General features: G+C 42.0%; 1 protein-coding gene across 7 annotated transcripts in view; it reads right to left on the reverse strand.

The window, feature by feature from the left end:
* Positions 1 to 16,424, reverse strand: part of RAP1GAP2 (RAP1 GTPase activating protein 2) — an 882,491-nt gene that overhangs the window by 42,858 nt on the left and 823,209 nt on the right. For all 7 annotated transcript variants that reach the window (XM_056558445.1, XM_056558442.1, XM_056558446.1 and 4 more), the window contains one exon: positions 1,418 to 1,489. In XM_056558445.1, coding sequence (XP_056414420.1) covers positions 1,418 to 1,489 — 72 coding nt within the window. The remainder of the gene's footprint in view (positions 1 to 1,417; positions 1,490 to 16,424) is intronic.

Genomic DNA, 16,424 nt, shown 5'->3' on the forward strand with positions numbered 1-16,424 from the left:
GCCGATCGCGGCGATGTGCGGTATTAACCCTTTAGAAGCGGCGGTCAAAGCTGACCGCCGCTTCTAAAGTGAAACTGAAAGTATCCCGGCTGCTCAGTTGGGCTGTTCGGGACCGCCGCGGTGAAATCGCGGCGTCCCGAACAGCTGATCGGACACCGGGAGGGCTCTTACCTGCCTCCTCGGTGTCCGATCGACGAATGACTGCTCCGTGCCTGAGATACAGGCAGGAGCAGTCAAGCGCCGATAATGCTGATCACAGGCGTGTTAATACACGCCTGTGATCAGGATGAGAGATCAGTGTGTGCAGTGTTATAGGTCCCTATGGGACCTATAACACTGCAAAAAAAAAGTTAAAAAAAAGTGTTAATAAAGGTCATTTAACCCCTTTCCTAATAAAAGTTTGAATCACCCCCCTTTTCCCATAAAAAAATAAAACAGTGTAAAAAAAAATAAAAATAAACATATGTGGTATCGCCGCGTGTGTAAATGTCCGAACTATAAAAATATATCATTAATTAAGCCGTACGGTCAATGGCGTACGCGCAAAAAAATTCCAAAGTCCAAAAAAGCGTGTTTTGGTAACTTTTTATAACATTAAAAAATGAATAAAAAGTGATCAAAAGTCAGATCAAAACAAAAATCATACCAATAAAAACTTCAGATCACGGCGCAAAAAATGAGTCCTCATACCGCCCCGTACGTGGAAAAATAAAAAAGTTATAGGGGTCAGAAGATGACATTTTTAAACGTATACATTTTCCTGCATGTAGTTATGATTTTTTCCAGAAGTGCGACAAAATCAAACATATATAAGTAGGGTATCATTTTAACCGTATGGACCTACAGAATAATGATAAGGTGTAATTTTTACCGAAATATGCACTGCGTAGAAACGGAAGCCCCCAAAAGTTACAAAATGGCGTTTTTTTTTCGATTTTGTCGCACAATGATTTTTTTTTCCGTTTTGCCGTGAATTTTTGGGTAAAATGACTAATGTAACTGCAAAGTAGAATTGGCGATGCAAAAAATAAGCCATAATATGGATTTTTAGGTGGAAAATTGAAAGGGTTATGATTTTTAAAAGGTAAGGAGGAAAAAACGAAAGTGCAAAAACGGAAAAACCCTGAGTCCTTAAGGGGTTAAGTAAACTACCCTATAACCTAATTTATTGAATGTGTTAAAAACAATGCATCTCACCCAGCAGACAAAGCTGGAGCCCCATGTATGGCACTTAATTCTGCTCCATTAATAATGGAGATTTTAGTTCCTGTCATTTTGCACATCTGGTGCTGTTGAGTAAAATGATGAATGTTACTGTAGAGCGAGGAGATTGTTTATCAGGATAAAAATAGTGTGGCTTTCGGTGCCCCATGCCTTATGTCTCCCCGCAGAGCATGTATGCATTTACATTTCTTACTTTCTGGAATACTGGTGGATTTGGAAGTGGGGGCCCAAAAGACGGGACATCTTCTCGTGCAGTCACTGAGACCTGGATAAAAGCAAAAGAAAGTAAACACATATTAGAAACAATACTTGTAACATTTATACCACAGAGATTTTAGTGTAGCTTCTATAAATATAAAGTACATCGGACTTGAAAACAGTAAATTATTTAACCCATCCCTTACTTTAAAAGGGTATTCCAGGATTTTTTTTATTTGACTATGCTACAGGGGCTGTAAAGTTAGTGTAGTTCATAATATAGTGTCTGTACCTGTGTGATGGTTTTCTCACAATTCTTATGTGATTTTCACCCCAATATTTATTTTTAACAGCATACAAAATGACTGCTGTCTCAGATTTTTCCCAGGATGCAATGCGGCCGAGATCTGACTCACTAGTCAGCTGATGACAGGGAGCCTGTCTGCTTCAATGGGTGGAGGGATCGCTTGGTGGGAGAGAGAACAATCTGCAACTAATGCAACAGCTGTAGACACCCTGATTGAAAACCACAGGTCTTTTGAATGGAAGCAGCTCATTTATGTTTCAATGGGTGGAGTGGCTGATGTGTGGGAGGGAGGAAAATGGAATTATGGGATTTGTGGCCAAAAGAAGAAAACTTCAACTGGAAATACCAGTTCACAAACAGCTAGCCACAGTGTTATGGTAATTTCACGACATAGCCATTTAGCCCCAAGACAAGTGCAGATCAGATCCTTCCTAAGCATGTCCATTACTGTCTGCCAGGTACGTACTAAAATCACCTTATGGTGGATAACCCCTTTAACTTTCCTATACAGCTTATTAAGAATAAAGATTATATTGGTGGAAATTCCACCAAACACAGCCTTCTGCTGTTTTTTGTCTGACATTGTAAAAGTTTTAAATCTCCTTTGTTACTTTAAAAATTTAACATGTTTCCATCAGTGGGGGTAAGAGGAGTAGCACACACTAAGAGCATGACTACCAATGTAAGTCTATGGGACCATCTCGGTTGGATACACAGTGTTCAAAACTTTTGACGTCTCTACATGTCAAAATAATTTGATAGTGACAGGTACATTTTAAGCAGTGACTCCCTAAGTATTTTTAAAAATATTTTTATTGCATTTTTCTTTCAATTAATACAATCCAACAAAAAAAAACTTAAAAATTGTCATCTTACATTTCTTAGACACCGTACCAAACAACTGTACCTTGGGTTTCAAATGGGTTTAAAGGGGTGAAAAACAAATACTTTCAAATCAGCTGGTGCCAGAAAATTATACAGATTTGAAAATTACTTCTATTCAAATATCTTAATCCTTCCAGTACTTATAGGCTGCTGTATACTACAAAGAAAGTTGTGTAGTTCTTCCCAGTCTGACCACAGTGCTCTCTGCAGCCACCGTTGCCCATGACAGGAACTGTCCAGGGTAGAAGCTAATCCTGATTGCTAACCCTCTCCAGCTCTGGACAGTTCCTGACACAGACAGAGGTGGCAGCAGAGAGCACTGTGGTCATACTGGAAAGAATTACACAACTTTCTCTGCAGTACACGGCAGTACCGGTAGGGTTAACATTTTTTACCTCCTTTAACCTCCACAAATGTGGATTTTTATTTGAGCTCTAAATAATTGAAACCACACCTCTTTTCCACAAAACAAAAGACACCGAACCTCTCTCTCCTTCCCTCAACATCTAGCTTCGGTCGTGTCTCCAGCCCAGGGTGGCACCAATGATTCTTGGGAAAACTCATCACTTGACCCTATTCTCTAATTCCCTAATTCTTCCAGCTCTTCCCTTTCTTCCCTCCTTCAGTAAGACCACAGTTCTAATTGACTTTAACCTATTTCACCCTTTATATTCCGTTTATAAATTACACCATGTTCACTTTAGCCGAAACCCACATTATTACAATACCTTGACACCATATTCTTTTTTCCCTTCCCATCCCCAAGCAGCAAATAAAGAAAGATAAAAATATTTTTTTTCCCCCATAAATTTTCCATTCCCCCGAACAACCATTTAAAGGTGTAGGTCCTCCAATGTAGTGGTTGTACTTCTTTACAACAACAAATGCTGCACTACAAATCTCTATTCTCTATTCAATAGGAAAACTTTTTGTGCTTAGCCATATAGACACTGCTCAAAAAAATAAAGGGAACACTTAAACAACACAATGTAACTCCAGGTCAATGACACTTCTGTGAAATCACACTGTCCACTCAGGAAGCAACACTGATTGACAATCAATTTCACATGCTGCTGTGCAAATGGAACAGACAACAGGTGGACATTATAGGCAATTAGCAAGACACCCCCAATTAAGGAGTGGTTCTGCAGGTGGTAACCACAGACCACGTCTCAGTTCCTATGCTCCCTGGCTGATTTTGGTCACTTGAATGCTGGCAGTGCTTTCACTCTAGTGGTAGCATGAGATGGAGTCTACAACCCACACAAGTGGCTCGGGTAGTGCAGCTAATCCAGGATGGCACATCAATGCGAGCTGTGGCAAGAAGGTTTGCTATGTCTGGTGCTACCAGGAGACAGGCCAGTACATCAGGAAATGTGGAGAAGGCCATAGGAGGGCAACAACCCAGCAGCAGGACCGATAACTCCGCCTTTGTGCAAGGAGGAGCACTGCCAGAGCCCTGCAAAATGACCTCCAGCAGGCCACAAATATGCATGTGTTCACTCAAACGGCCAGAAACAGACTCCATGAGGGTGGTATGAGGGCCCGACGTCCACAGGTGGGGGTAGTGCTTACAGCCCAACACTGTGCAGGACATTTGTCAATTGCCAGAGAACACCAAGATTGGCAGATTCACCACTGGCGCCCTGTGCTCTTCACAGATTAAAGCAGGTTCACACTGAGCACATGTGATAGAGTCTGGAGACGCCGCGGAGAACGTTCTGCTGCCTGCAACATCAGCATGACCAGTTTGATGGTGGGTCAGTAATGGTGTGGGGTGGCATTTCTTTTGGGGGGCCGCACAACCATCCACGTGCTTGCCAGAGGCAGCCTGACTGCCATTAGGTACCGAGATGAGATCCTCAGACCCCTTGTGAGACCATATGCTTGTGCAGTTGGCCCTGGGTTCCTCCTAATGCAAGACAATGCTAGACCTCATGTTGCTGGAGTGTGTCAGCAGTTCCTGCAAGAGGAAGGCATTGATGCTATGGACTGGCCCGCCCGTTCCCCAGACCTGAATCCGAATGAGCACATCTGGGACATCATGTCTCGCTCAATCCACCAACACCACATTGCACCACAGACTGTCCAGGAGTTGGCGAATGCTTCAGGCCAGGTCTGGGAGGACATCCCTCAGGAGACCATCTGCCACCTCATGAGGTGCATGCCCAAGCATTGTAGGGAGGTCATAAGGGCATGTTGAGTTGAGGCCACACACACTACTGAGCCTCATTTTGACTTGTTTAAGGACATTACATAAAGTTGGATCAGCCTGTAGTGTGGTTTTCCACTTTGATTTTGAGTGTGACTCCATATCCAGACCTCCATGGATTGATAAATTAGATTTCCATTGATAATTCAACTATGTGAACACATTCAACTATGTAAAGACGAAAGTATTTTATACGATTAGTTCATTCATTCAGATCTAGGATGTGTTATCTTAGTGTTCCCTTTATTTTTTTGAGCAGTGTATAAGCAAGAAGCACTCAAATGTGTACACTTACAAATTCCTGCCAAACAACATATGTATAAAAATAGAGTTTCATGAACAAATCAAAATAAGATCCCACACAAATATTCAATAAAAAACATACACACAATAGACACATTTAAAAAACAATTTGTTGAGGGGAGGTATACAAGTATAAAGAGGTTGTAAAGTCAACTGCTGCACTCTGCCCACACAGAATATATATGCACACCTAGATGTTAAACATAGCAACAATAAATATAGATATACATGCCAGAAATTATACATTGTGCTACGTACTAGTGGGCAGTTATTATACAGGGCCCATAAATGAATTAGCGCTGGCTAAGATCTGATAATATAGTTTAACACCTTAAGGACCAGGCCATTTTACACCTTAGGACCAGAGCATTTTTAGCACATCTGACCACTGTCACTTTAAACATTAATAACTCTGGAATGCTTTTAGTTATCATTCTGATTCCGAGATTGTTTTTTTGTGACATATTCTATTTTAACATAGTGGTAAATTTTTGTGGTAACTTACAATCTTTCTTGGTGAAAAATCCCAAAATTTGATGAAAAAATTAAAAATTTAGCATTTTTCTAACTTTGAAGCTCTCTGCTTGCAAGGGAAATGGATATTCCAAATATATATTTTTTTATTCACATATCCAATATGTCTACTTTATGTTTGCATCATAAAATTGACAAGTTTTTTCTTTTGGAAGACACCAGAGGGCTTCAAAGTTTAGCAGCAATTTTCCAATTTTTTACAAAATTTTCAAACTCACTATTTTTCAGGAATCAGTTCAGGTTTGAAGTGGATTTGAAGGGTCTTCATATTAGAAATACCCCATAAAAGACCCCATTATAAAAACTGCACCCCCCAAAGTATTCAAAATGGCATTCAGTCAGCGGTTTAACCCTTTAGGTGTTCCACAAGAATAGCAGCAAAGTGAAGGAGAAAATTCACAATCTTCATTTTTTACACTTGCATGTTCTTGTAGACCCAATTTTTTAATTTTTACAAGGGGTAAAAGGAGAAAATGTATACGGTACTTGTATTTGTAGCCCAATTTCTCTCGAGTAAGCACATACCTCATATGTCTATGTAAAGTGTTCGGCGGGCGCAGTAGAGGGCTCAGAAGGGAAGGAGCGACAAGGGGATTTTGAGAGTACGTTTTTCTGAAATGGTTTTTGGGGGGGCATGTTGCATTTAGGAAGCCCCTATGGTGCCAGAACAGCAAAAAAAAAAAAAAAACACATGGCATACTATTTTGGAAAGTAGACCCCTTGAGGAACGCAACAAGGAATAAAGTGAGCCTTAATACCCCACAGGGGTTTCACGACTTTTGCATATGTAAAAAAAAAAAAAAATTCACAAAAATGTGTGTTTCCCCCCAAATATCCCATTTTTGCAGGGGCTAATAGCAGAAAATACCCCCCAAAATTTGTAACCCCATTTCTTCTGAGTATGGAAATACTCCATGTGTGGACGTCAAGTGCCCTGCGGTCGAACTACAATGCTCAGAAGAGGAGGAGCGCTATTGAGCTTTTGAAGAGTGAATTTGTTTGGAATGGAAGTCAGGGGCCATGTGCGTTTACAAAGCCCCCCGTGGTGCCGGAACAGTGGACACCCCCAACATGTGACCCCATTTTGGAAACTACACCCCTCACAGAATTTAATAAGGGGTGCAGTGAGTATTTACACCCCACTGGCATTTGACAGATCTTTGGAACAGTGGGCTGAGCAAATGAAAAATTTAATTTTTCTTTTTCACGGACCACTGTTCCAAAAATCTGTCAGACACCTGTGGGGTGTAAATGCTCCCTGTACCCCTTATTACATTACACGAGGGGTGTAGTTTCCAAAATGGGTTCACATGTCGGGGGGTCCATTGTTCTGGCACTATGGGGGCTTTGTAAACACACGTGGCCTTCAATTTCGGACACATTTTCTCTTCAAAATCCCAATGGCGCTCCTTCTCTTCTGAGCATTGTAGTTTGCCCGCCGAGCACTTTACATCCACATTTGGGGTATTTTCTTACTCAGAAGAAATGGGGTTACAAATTTTGGGGGGCTTTTTTCCTATTTTCCCTTGTGAAAATGAAAACTTTAGGGTAACACCAGCATTTTTGTAAAAAAATAAATTTATTTTCATTTTCCCATCCAACTTTAACGAAAATTTGTCAAACACCTGTGGGGTGTTAAGACTCACTATACCCCTTGTTACATTCCGTGAGGGGTGTAGTTTCCAAAATGGGGTCACATGTCGGTATTTATTTTTTTGCGTTTATGTCAGAACCGCTGTAAAATTAGCCACCCCTGTGCAAATCACCAATTTAGGCTTCAAATGTACATAGTGCACTCTCACTCCTGAGCCTTGTTATGCGCCCGTAGATCATTTTACGTCCACATCTGGGTTATTTCCGTACTAAGGAGAAATTGCGTTACAAATTTTGGGGGTGTTTTTTTCCTTTTACCTTTTGTGAAAATAAAAAGTAAAGGGCAACACCAGCATGTTAGTGTAAACATTTTTCTTTTTTTACACTAACAGGCTGGTGTAGACCCCAACTTTTCCTTTTCATAAGGGGCAAAAGGAGAAAAAGCCCCCCAAAATGTTTAGTGTAATTTCTCCTGAGAACGGAGATACCCCATGTGTGGCCCTAAACTGTTTCCTTGAAATACGACAGGGCTCCGAAGTGAGAGAGCGCCATGCGCATTTGAGGACTAAATTAGAGATTGAATAAGGGTGGACATAGGGGTATTCTACGCCAGTGATTCCCAAACAGGGTGCCTCCAGCTGTTGCTAAACTCCCAGAATGCCTGGACAGTCAGCTGGAGGCACACTGGTTGGAAAACCTTCAGTTAGGTTCTGTTATCTAACTCAATATTTTCCAACCAGTGTGCCTCCAGCTGTTGCAAAACTACAACTCCCAGCATGTACTGATCACCGAAGGGCATGCTGGGAGATGTAGTTATGCAACAGCTGGAGGGATCGCAACTACAACTCCCAGCATGCTGGGATTAGCAGTTTTGCATCATCTGGAGAGCTACAGTATAGAGACCACTGCAAACTGTGGCCCTCCAGATGCTGCAAAACTACAAATCCCAGCTTGCCCAGACAGCAAACAGTTGTGTGGGCATGCTAGGAGTTGTAGTTTTGCAAGATCTGGAGGGCTATAGTTCAGAGACTACTATATAGTGGTCTCAAATTGTAGCCCTCCAGCTGTTGCAAAACTACAACTCCCAGCATGCCCAAACAGCTGTCTGGGCATGCTGGGAGTTGTAGTTTTGCAACATCTGGAGTGCTACAGTATAGAGACCACTATATAGGCAACTTACCGGCTTCCGTCGGATCCAGGGAGCCTGCTGCTCCAGGGAGCCTGTCAGCTCCGGCGCCGGTCCCCGTCGTTTCCCCGTTCTGCCCCGCCTATTGAGGGTTTGTGGGTGTCTTAGACCACCGCGATCCCCCTTATATTCCGGGTCACCGGGTCACCACAGACCCGTAATGACCCAGAATCGCGTAAATCGCAAGTGTGAATTCACTTGCGATTTGCGTCGATCGCCGACATGGGGGGGGGGGGGGGCATTTGCGCGGGGTGACTGCTGATCGATATCAGCAGTTACCCCGGTCTGGAAATTCCCATGGACGTATGAGTACGTGCTTGGTCCTTAAGAGGTTAAAGATAATAAAGTGCATAGAGTTGATCACAAATGTCTCACATCATCCCATTAAAGGGGTTATCCAGGAAAAAAAAACTTTCTTTATATATATCAACTGGCTCCAGAAAGTTAAGCAGATTTGTAAATTACTTCTATTAAAAATCTTAATCCATTCAGTACTTATGAGTTGCTGAAGTTGAGTTGTTCTTTTCTGTCTAAGTGCTCTCTGATGACACCTGTCTCGGGAACTGTCCAGAGTAGAAGTAAATCCCCATAGCAAACCTATTCTACTATGTGCAGTTCCCGAGACAAGCAGAGATGTCAGCAGAGAGCACTGTTGCAAGACATAAAAGAACAACTCAACTTCAGCAGCTGATAATTATTGTAAGGATTATGATTATTTAATAGAAGTAATTTACAAATCTGTTTAACTTTCTTGAGCCAGTTGATATGAAAAAAAAGTTTTTTTTTCTCCTGGAAGTTTTTTTTTCTCCTTTTAAGTACATGTATAACAGTTACATCAGCTCCAAAAAGTGCATAGATAGGATAACATGTATCTCACATTCACTGATTCACATATAGCTGGCAGTTAGATAAAGTAAATATGGCTTGATAGTATGTATTTATAGACACCTAGGTCGCTTTTCTTTCTTTTCTTTTTTTTTTTTTTTTTGCAGCTAGAGGTTAAATGGGCACTGTCAGAATCAAAAACTTTTTACATGTTGCACATCTTGGTAAAGCATTAAAGGAGTACTCCAGGATACAAAATCCCTCTCCTCCTCCATAGTGATCCTATTCCTTGACACTGCGGCTCAGCTAATTCCCAGCCACAGCGATATCCTGCCTTGGCCGGCGATAGGCTGAGAGGCAGTGTGACATATTTCGTCCCTTTTCTTCTTCCTGGTGCCAGGGCCCAATACGTCATACTGCCACTCAGCCAATCACCGGCTGAGGTGGGACAACGCTTGGGTGATTAGTGTGACAGATCGATCACCAGGAAGAGCATAGCTGTGTAGGCCGGAGCGGGATACCAGAGGCCCCAGGGGAACGGTGACAGGTAAGTCCTGTTTGTTTTTTTTAAATGCCAGAAGCCTGGGGATGTTTGAAAAAACAATTGTGGCCTTTAACCTTTCTAATATACATCATAAAAAAATGTCATCTCCTTTTTATAGGAATCATGGCCCATAAAAAAGACCACTAGGGGTCCCCATACCGTCCAGAACATAATCCTGTCCGGCTGCAGCAGCATCATCTTTGTCACAACTGAAGCACAGACAGAGACAAAGTCCAGTAAGTGAGGGCAGGACTAGTACTCCTCACTGCTCACTCCTGTCCTATATAAGACTCCTTTCTGAAAACAGAGAGGAAGGGGTTACAGAGCAGCCGGCAGTGATTGGATAAAGAGACTCAGGGAGGAAGTGAATGCATGGTGAGTCAGGGCGGGATCAGTACCAGCCTCCGACATGCCCTTCCTGAGCAGTGGATGTCAGAATGAGTAAGCAGCAGAACAGCAGAAAAAAGATTTGTGAGCCAAATACAGAAGTTAGAAAAGTAAAAGTATTTAAATAAAAAAATAGTTATGCATGACCTAGTGAGTAACATATATTTTGTTTTCTGTGATATGACAGGTAAGCTACAAGTTATGAGAATTTTAGTATGGAATATAAGGGAGTGGGTAGATAAATTAAAGCAAACGAAAATCTTCTAAGTTATGGCTAAACATTTGCCTGGAATGATATGTCTGTATAGATACGCATTTAACGGTAAAAAAAAAAGGTAAAAGTTTTGTGTCAGAGATGGACTGAGAAAGAATAAGAGTAGTGAGTGTAATGATTCATAAAGAAGTAGAATGTAAAGTACTGGTGAATATAGATGATGGAGAGGGTAGGTTTGTGCTTCTAGTACTGTAGTAAATTATAGCAGGAAGAACAACGTATAAAATGGATCGGACAATGCCCAATTAACTCTATCTGCAAAAACTGAAAAAAGACCAGTATCCTAGGTGTCTCTAAATACATTGTATCAGCCATATGTACTGTATCTAACTGCCAGCTATAGGCACTTCATCAGTGAATGTGAGATACATCTTATCCTATCTATGCACCTTTTGGGGTTGATGTAACTGTTATACATGCACGTTATGGGGTGATGTGAGACATTTGTGATCCAGTCTATTATCTATGAACTGTATTATCAGATCTTAGACAGTGCTAATTCATTTATGGGCCCTGTATAATAACTGTTACCTAGTACGTAGCACAATGTGTTATCTATGTATGACAATGGGTTATGCAGGTATATTAAAGGGGTATTCCAGTAAAAAACATTTTTTCTTCATATCAACCTGCTCCAGAAAGTTAGAAATTACTTCTATAAAAAATATTAATGCTTCCAGTACTTATCAGCTGCTGAAGTTGAGTTGTTCTTTTCTGTCTGACCACAGTGCTCTTTGCTGACACCTCTGTCAGTCTCAGGAACTGTGCAGAGTACAAGCAAATCCCCATAGCAAACCTATCCTGCTCTGGACAGTTCCTGAGACAGACAGAGGTGTCAGCAGAGGACACTGTTGTCAGACAGAAAAGAACAACTCAACTTCAAAAGCTGATGAGTACTGGGAGGATTAATAGAAGTAATATACAAATCTGTTTAACTCTCTAAAGCCAGTTGATATGAAAAAATGAATGTTTTTTTTTTTTTTTTTACTAGAGTACTCTAATATTTATTTGCTATGTTTAAGATCTAGGTGTGTGTATATATATTCTGTGTGAGCAGAGTGCAGCAATTGACTAACAGTTAATAAGTAGTGTTGGGCGTGAATATTTGCATTCCAAATTTTTATCGCGAATATCGCAAATTTGCGAATTTGCGAATATTGCGAATACATTCGCTATATATTCCAAATTGTGAATATTCACTTTTTTTTCCGCATATGTGAATATCCGCATATGTGAATATGCAAGGATATTTGAATATTCCTTCTTTTGTCACTTGTGGGCCAATTAGAATGATGCAAATACACTTGTCAGAGGTTATCAACAACATCCCTAGCAACCAATAGTAAAGTTGCCCACCTCCTCACTGTTTCTTCCTTAAATATGCGAATATAACGAATACGCGAAATTCACGAATATAGGACGAATATTCGTCTATATATTTGTGAAATATCGCAAATTCGAATATGGGCAATGCCGCTCATCAATAATAATAAGAACATCATTATACTTGTATAAATGTGTCCAGTGTGTGTTTTTTTTTTTTTTTTTTTCAAATTAAATGTTTTATTTATTTATGTGTAAAATACAACATGTACAAATAGAGATAACAGTCGCCATCGGGTCATATACAGACACAAGGATCAGCAGCTCAGATACAATGACCCTACAAATGGTACGATACAATGGATCAAGTAACACGTGGGGAGACTGGACTAAACCTCCTGTAATAGCAACGGGAGGATGAGCGTGTGTGTTTGTTTTTTATGGGGTACGGTGTCCATTTTAGGACATTTTATGGGGTACGGTGTCCATTTTAGGACATCGTCAGTCCTCAGCTGTATCTCCGTCAGGTATTTGTGTGGAATTTTATGTTGATGTAGTCATAAAACTCTATTTTTATACATATGTGGCTTGCTTATTATTTGTTAGTTCTACATTCTTACTAATATACTGTATGAGGAAGATTTATCAAAACCTGTCCAGAGGAAACGTTGTCCAGTTGCCCATAGCAACCAATCAGATTGCTTGTTTCATTTTTCACAGGCCTTCCTAAAAGTGAAAGATGCAAGCTGATTGGTTGCTATGGGCAACTGGGTGAGTTTTCCTCTGGACATATTTTGATAAATCTCCCCCTATGTGCTTAGGCTCAAAGGGGTTTCCTATTTCTTATAGTTTGTGTTGCAATACAGTACAGTAACCCCCCCGACCTGCGATGGCCCCGACATATGATAAAATTGACATACGATGGCCTCTCTGAGGCCATCGCATGTCGATGTCAGCATCGACATACGATGCTTTTATATGTCGGGGCCAACGCATTAACTGCTATCCGACAGCGCAAAATGCTTAAGCTGCTGTCGGATAGCAGTTTAAGCATCCCGGACAGGTTCGCCTACCTATTCCCGCTGCTCCGGGTCCACTTCGCGACCCTCCGGCTTCTTCTGCATCTTCTCCAGGGTCCGGGCCTCGCTTTCCGGCGTCGTTATTACCTCGCTGCGCACGCCACGCCGGCGCAGCAGCGTAATAACGTCACCAGAAAGCGAGGCCCGGACCCTGCAGAAGATGCGGAAGATACCGGAGGATCGCGAAGAAGACGCCGGAGCAGCGGGACAGCATCGGGAGCCCCTGGAACAGCATCGGGAGCGGTGAGGACCTGGTCCGGAGCGACTGGGACAGGCGAGTACAGCTTCCTATACTTTACATTGCACGGATCCATCAACATACAATATATTCGACAAACGATGGGTCATTTGGAACGAATTACCATCGTATGTTGAGGGACCACTGTATAGAGCAGTGGTCTTCAATCAGCGGACCTCCAGATGTTTCAAAACTACAACTCCCAGCATGCCCGGACAGCCGATGGCTGTCCGGGCATGCTGGGAGTTGTGGTTTTGCAACATCTGGAGGTCCGCAGGTTGAAGACCACTGGTATAGAGGCTGAGATTTGTTGTAAAGCAGTGCACCCACTGGAATACCCACATCTTGAAGTGGCACCTGACCTCTTCAGAAGGAAACTATTTTCCTTAATTTGCTTAAAAATAAATGCAGAAGAACAAAAGCTGTGCCAAGACATAGCTCCGTTAATGTATTTGTTGTACTGCATGTGTTTTCATGGAGGGACAGCTGGTATTTTAGTATTTTCTTATCTTTTAAATCATCGGGTCAATAAAATGAAGTCTGGCATATGGTTTTCCAATTTGCAGACCATTACGCTCTGGCCAGGGATACCTCCTCTCCATTATCCCCATAAAGCATAATAACCCCATCTTTATAATACGCCTGCGTGAGTTTCTGCCTAGTAACCATCCTAATGGGGGAAGTTCCCGTCCTCAAATAATATTTGCACTAGAATATTGTCTGGCTAAAGCCAGCTGCTTCTTGGAAACAATTAACAGCTCTACACAAGCCAATCTGTTCTTCCAAGGCCGCCTCACCAAACAGCACATTCTGTAACTCTTCATCTAAACCGCCAATTTATTGTAACAGTGCCGCCCCAGAAATTCATTTCTGGAGATCTAAGCAGCTTCCTCTTGTGAGCGCGGGTTTATTGTTTTATTGCTGTAAAACTTATGTGCCACCACCCACTCCTCCTGTCAGCGCTTGGCCGTATTTCCTGTCAATTGCCGTTTGTACAGATAGAAAATGTTCACTGATAAGCAAAAATTATGTTTTTTAAGGTTGATATAATAATCAGTTAAGACCAGTAAAACAGCTGTCTTTGACTTGTTAATTCCAGTAATACATTTACTATTTGCAATGAGTTCATGGTATGTTGTCAAAATGTCAACCTCCTTCAGTGGCCGCTAAGTAGATGTAATTCTTCTAAAGAGGCAAATGAAAAAGACTGCACTCACCAAATATTTTCGTTCTCTGCTTTATTCAGTCCATAACATGGGGTAACACACTTGCGGGCGCCTTCTCAGGATGAGCGACATGTTTCGCGCCTTCTAGCGCATCGTCTGGATCCTTAGGAGCCAGACGATGCGCTCGAGAGCGCGAAACATATGTCGCTCATCCTGAGAAGGCGCCCGCAAGTGTGTTACCCCATGTTATGGACGGAATAAAGCAGAGAACGAAAATTTTTGGTGAGTGCAGTCTTTTTCATTTGCCTCTTTAGAAGAATTGTTGGAACTTGGTCACTGCAAGGCTTCATTGCACCTCCAAACTTATGCTGCCACAACATATCTAACTCCATAAAGGGGCCATTGTTACTCATACAGTGACACTTATTCAATAGGAGTGCCAGTCGTGCTCTATATATCAGATAAGTAGATGCTATGTTACTGCTACAGGCTTCAGACTAGAAAAGGACTAGAAAAGGACGTTTAAAGGGGTACTCCATTGGAAAAAAAAAATTTGAAAATCAACTGGTGCCAGAAAGTTAAACAGATTTGTAAATTATAAAAAAAATGAAGCAAGGAAACAGGGAGAGCACTCAAGGAGTAATATCCCCTCCTACAAGCAACAAAGCGATCCTTGGCGACCTGTCACAATGTCTCCTGCGGGGTGCATATACACAAGTGTAAAGTATCCAACCTAGACAAAACAAAGAGCACGTATGAGCACTCACCATTGGGCAGAGACAGTCGGGTCTGGAAGTCCAGTAGCAGGGTGTCGGGTCACGGCATAGGCGCTGGTGTGTGGCACCTGGAGGCTACGCCGGCAGTTTCGCACGTAAGTGCGTGCTTCTTCCGGCCTCTATTAAAACATCTTAATCCCTCCAGTACTTATTAGCTGCTGAATACTACAGAGGAAATTATTTTCATTTTGGACCACAGTGCTCTCTGCTGACATCTCGGTCCATTTTAAGAACTGTCCAGAGCAGGAGAAAATCCCCATAGCAAACATATGCTGCTCTGGTCAGTTCCTAAAGTGGACAGAGATGTCAGCAGAGAGCACTGTGCTCGTGATGTCAGCAGAGAGCTCTGTGTTCCAAAAAGAAAATAATTTGCTCTGTAGTATTCCGAGGCTAATAAGTACTGGAAGGATTACGTTTTTTTTTATGGAAGTAATTTACAAATCTGTTTCACTTTCTGGCACCAGTTGATTTAAAAAAAAAAAAAAAAAGTTTTCCACCGGAGTACCCCTTTAACAGCCCATGTCATTATGTTCTCTTACTGTTGCTGGTAACCATGCCCTAGACAGACCCCATGTAACGTAATGCTACAATGCACCGCAAAGTCAATATCTCTAAGCCATTTTAATTGTTTAGAAGGTCCCGAAATCTACGTCTACATATTGCTTGCTTCTTGCTCACTTGTAGGATGCATTGGAAGCAAGTCGACGAAAAAGAAAATGTTACGGGAAAATTATTTATTTTTTTTGGATCTGTTTTTCAGAAAACTGCAAAAATTCTCTACAGGTATTCCTCAACTCGCGGCTTTCTAGCTGTTGCGAGACTACAATTCCCCCCCTTTCCTGACAGTTGAAGGCTATTAGGGCATGATAGAAGTTGTATTTTCGCAACAGCCAAAAAACCACAAGTTGGGGACTACTGCTCTAGAATGTATAACTTACAATACTGATCCTTAAAGGGGTACTCCAATGGAAAACATTATAGGGGAGATTTATCAAAACCTGTGCAGAGGAAAAGTAGCCCAGTTGCCCATAGCAACCAATCAGATTGCTCCTTTCACTTTTAGCAAGTCTGTAAAATGAAATAAGCAATCTTATTGGTTGCTATGGGCAACAGGTTTTGATAAATCTCTCCCTATATTTTTTAAATCAATGCAAGCCGACGGGAGGGGGCGTGATAGCTATCACGCCCCCTCCCGTAGGCTTGCATTGAAGGGCGGAGCGTGACATCACACGGGGGCGGAGGCGTGACGTCACACGCTGCCGGCCCTGTAGTCGCCCGTAATCAGACCCGGAGCGAACACGCTCCGGGGACTGATTACAAACAGGGTGCCCCGTGCATGATCCCGGGGGTCCCCAGTTGCGGGACTCCCG

Source organism: Hyla sarda, chromosome 2 (assembly GCF_029499605.1).
Source record: "Hyla sarda isolate aHylSar1 chromosome 2, aHylSar1.hap1, whole genome shotgun sequence".
In the NCBI taxonomy this organism is placed as follows: domain Eukaryota; kingdom Metazoa; phylum Chordata; class Amphibia; order Anura; family Hylidae; genus Hyla; species Hyla sarda.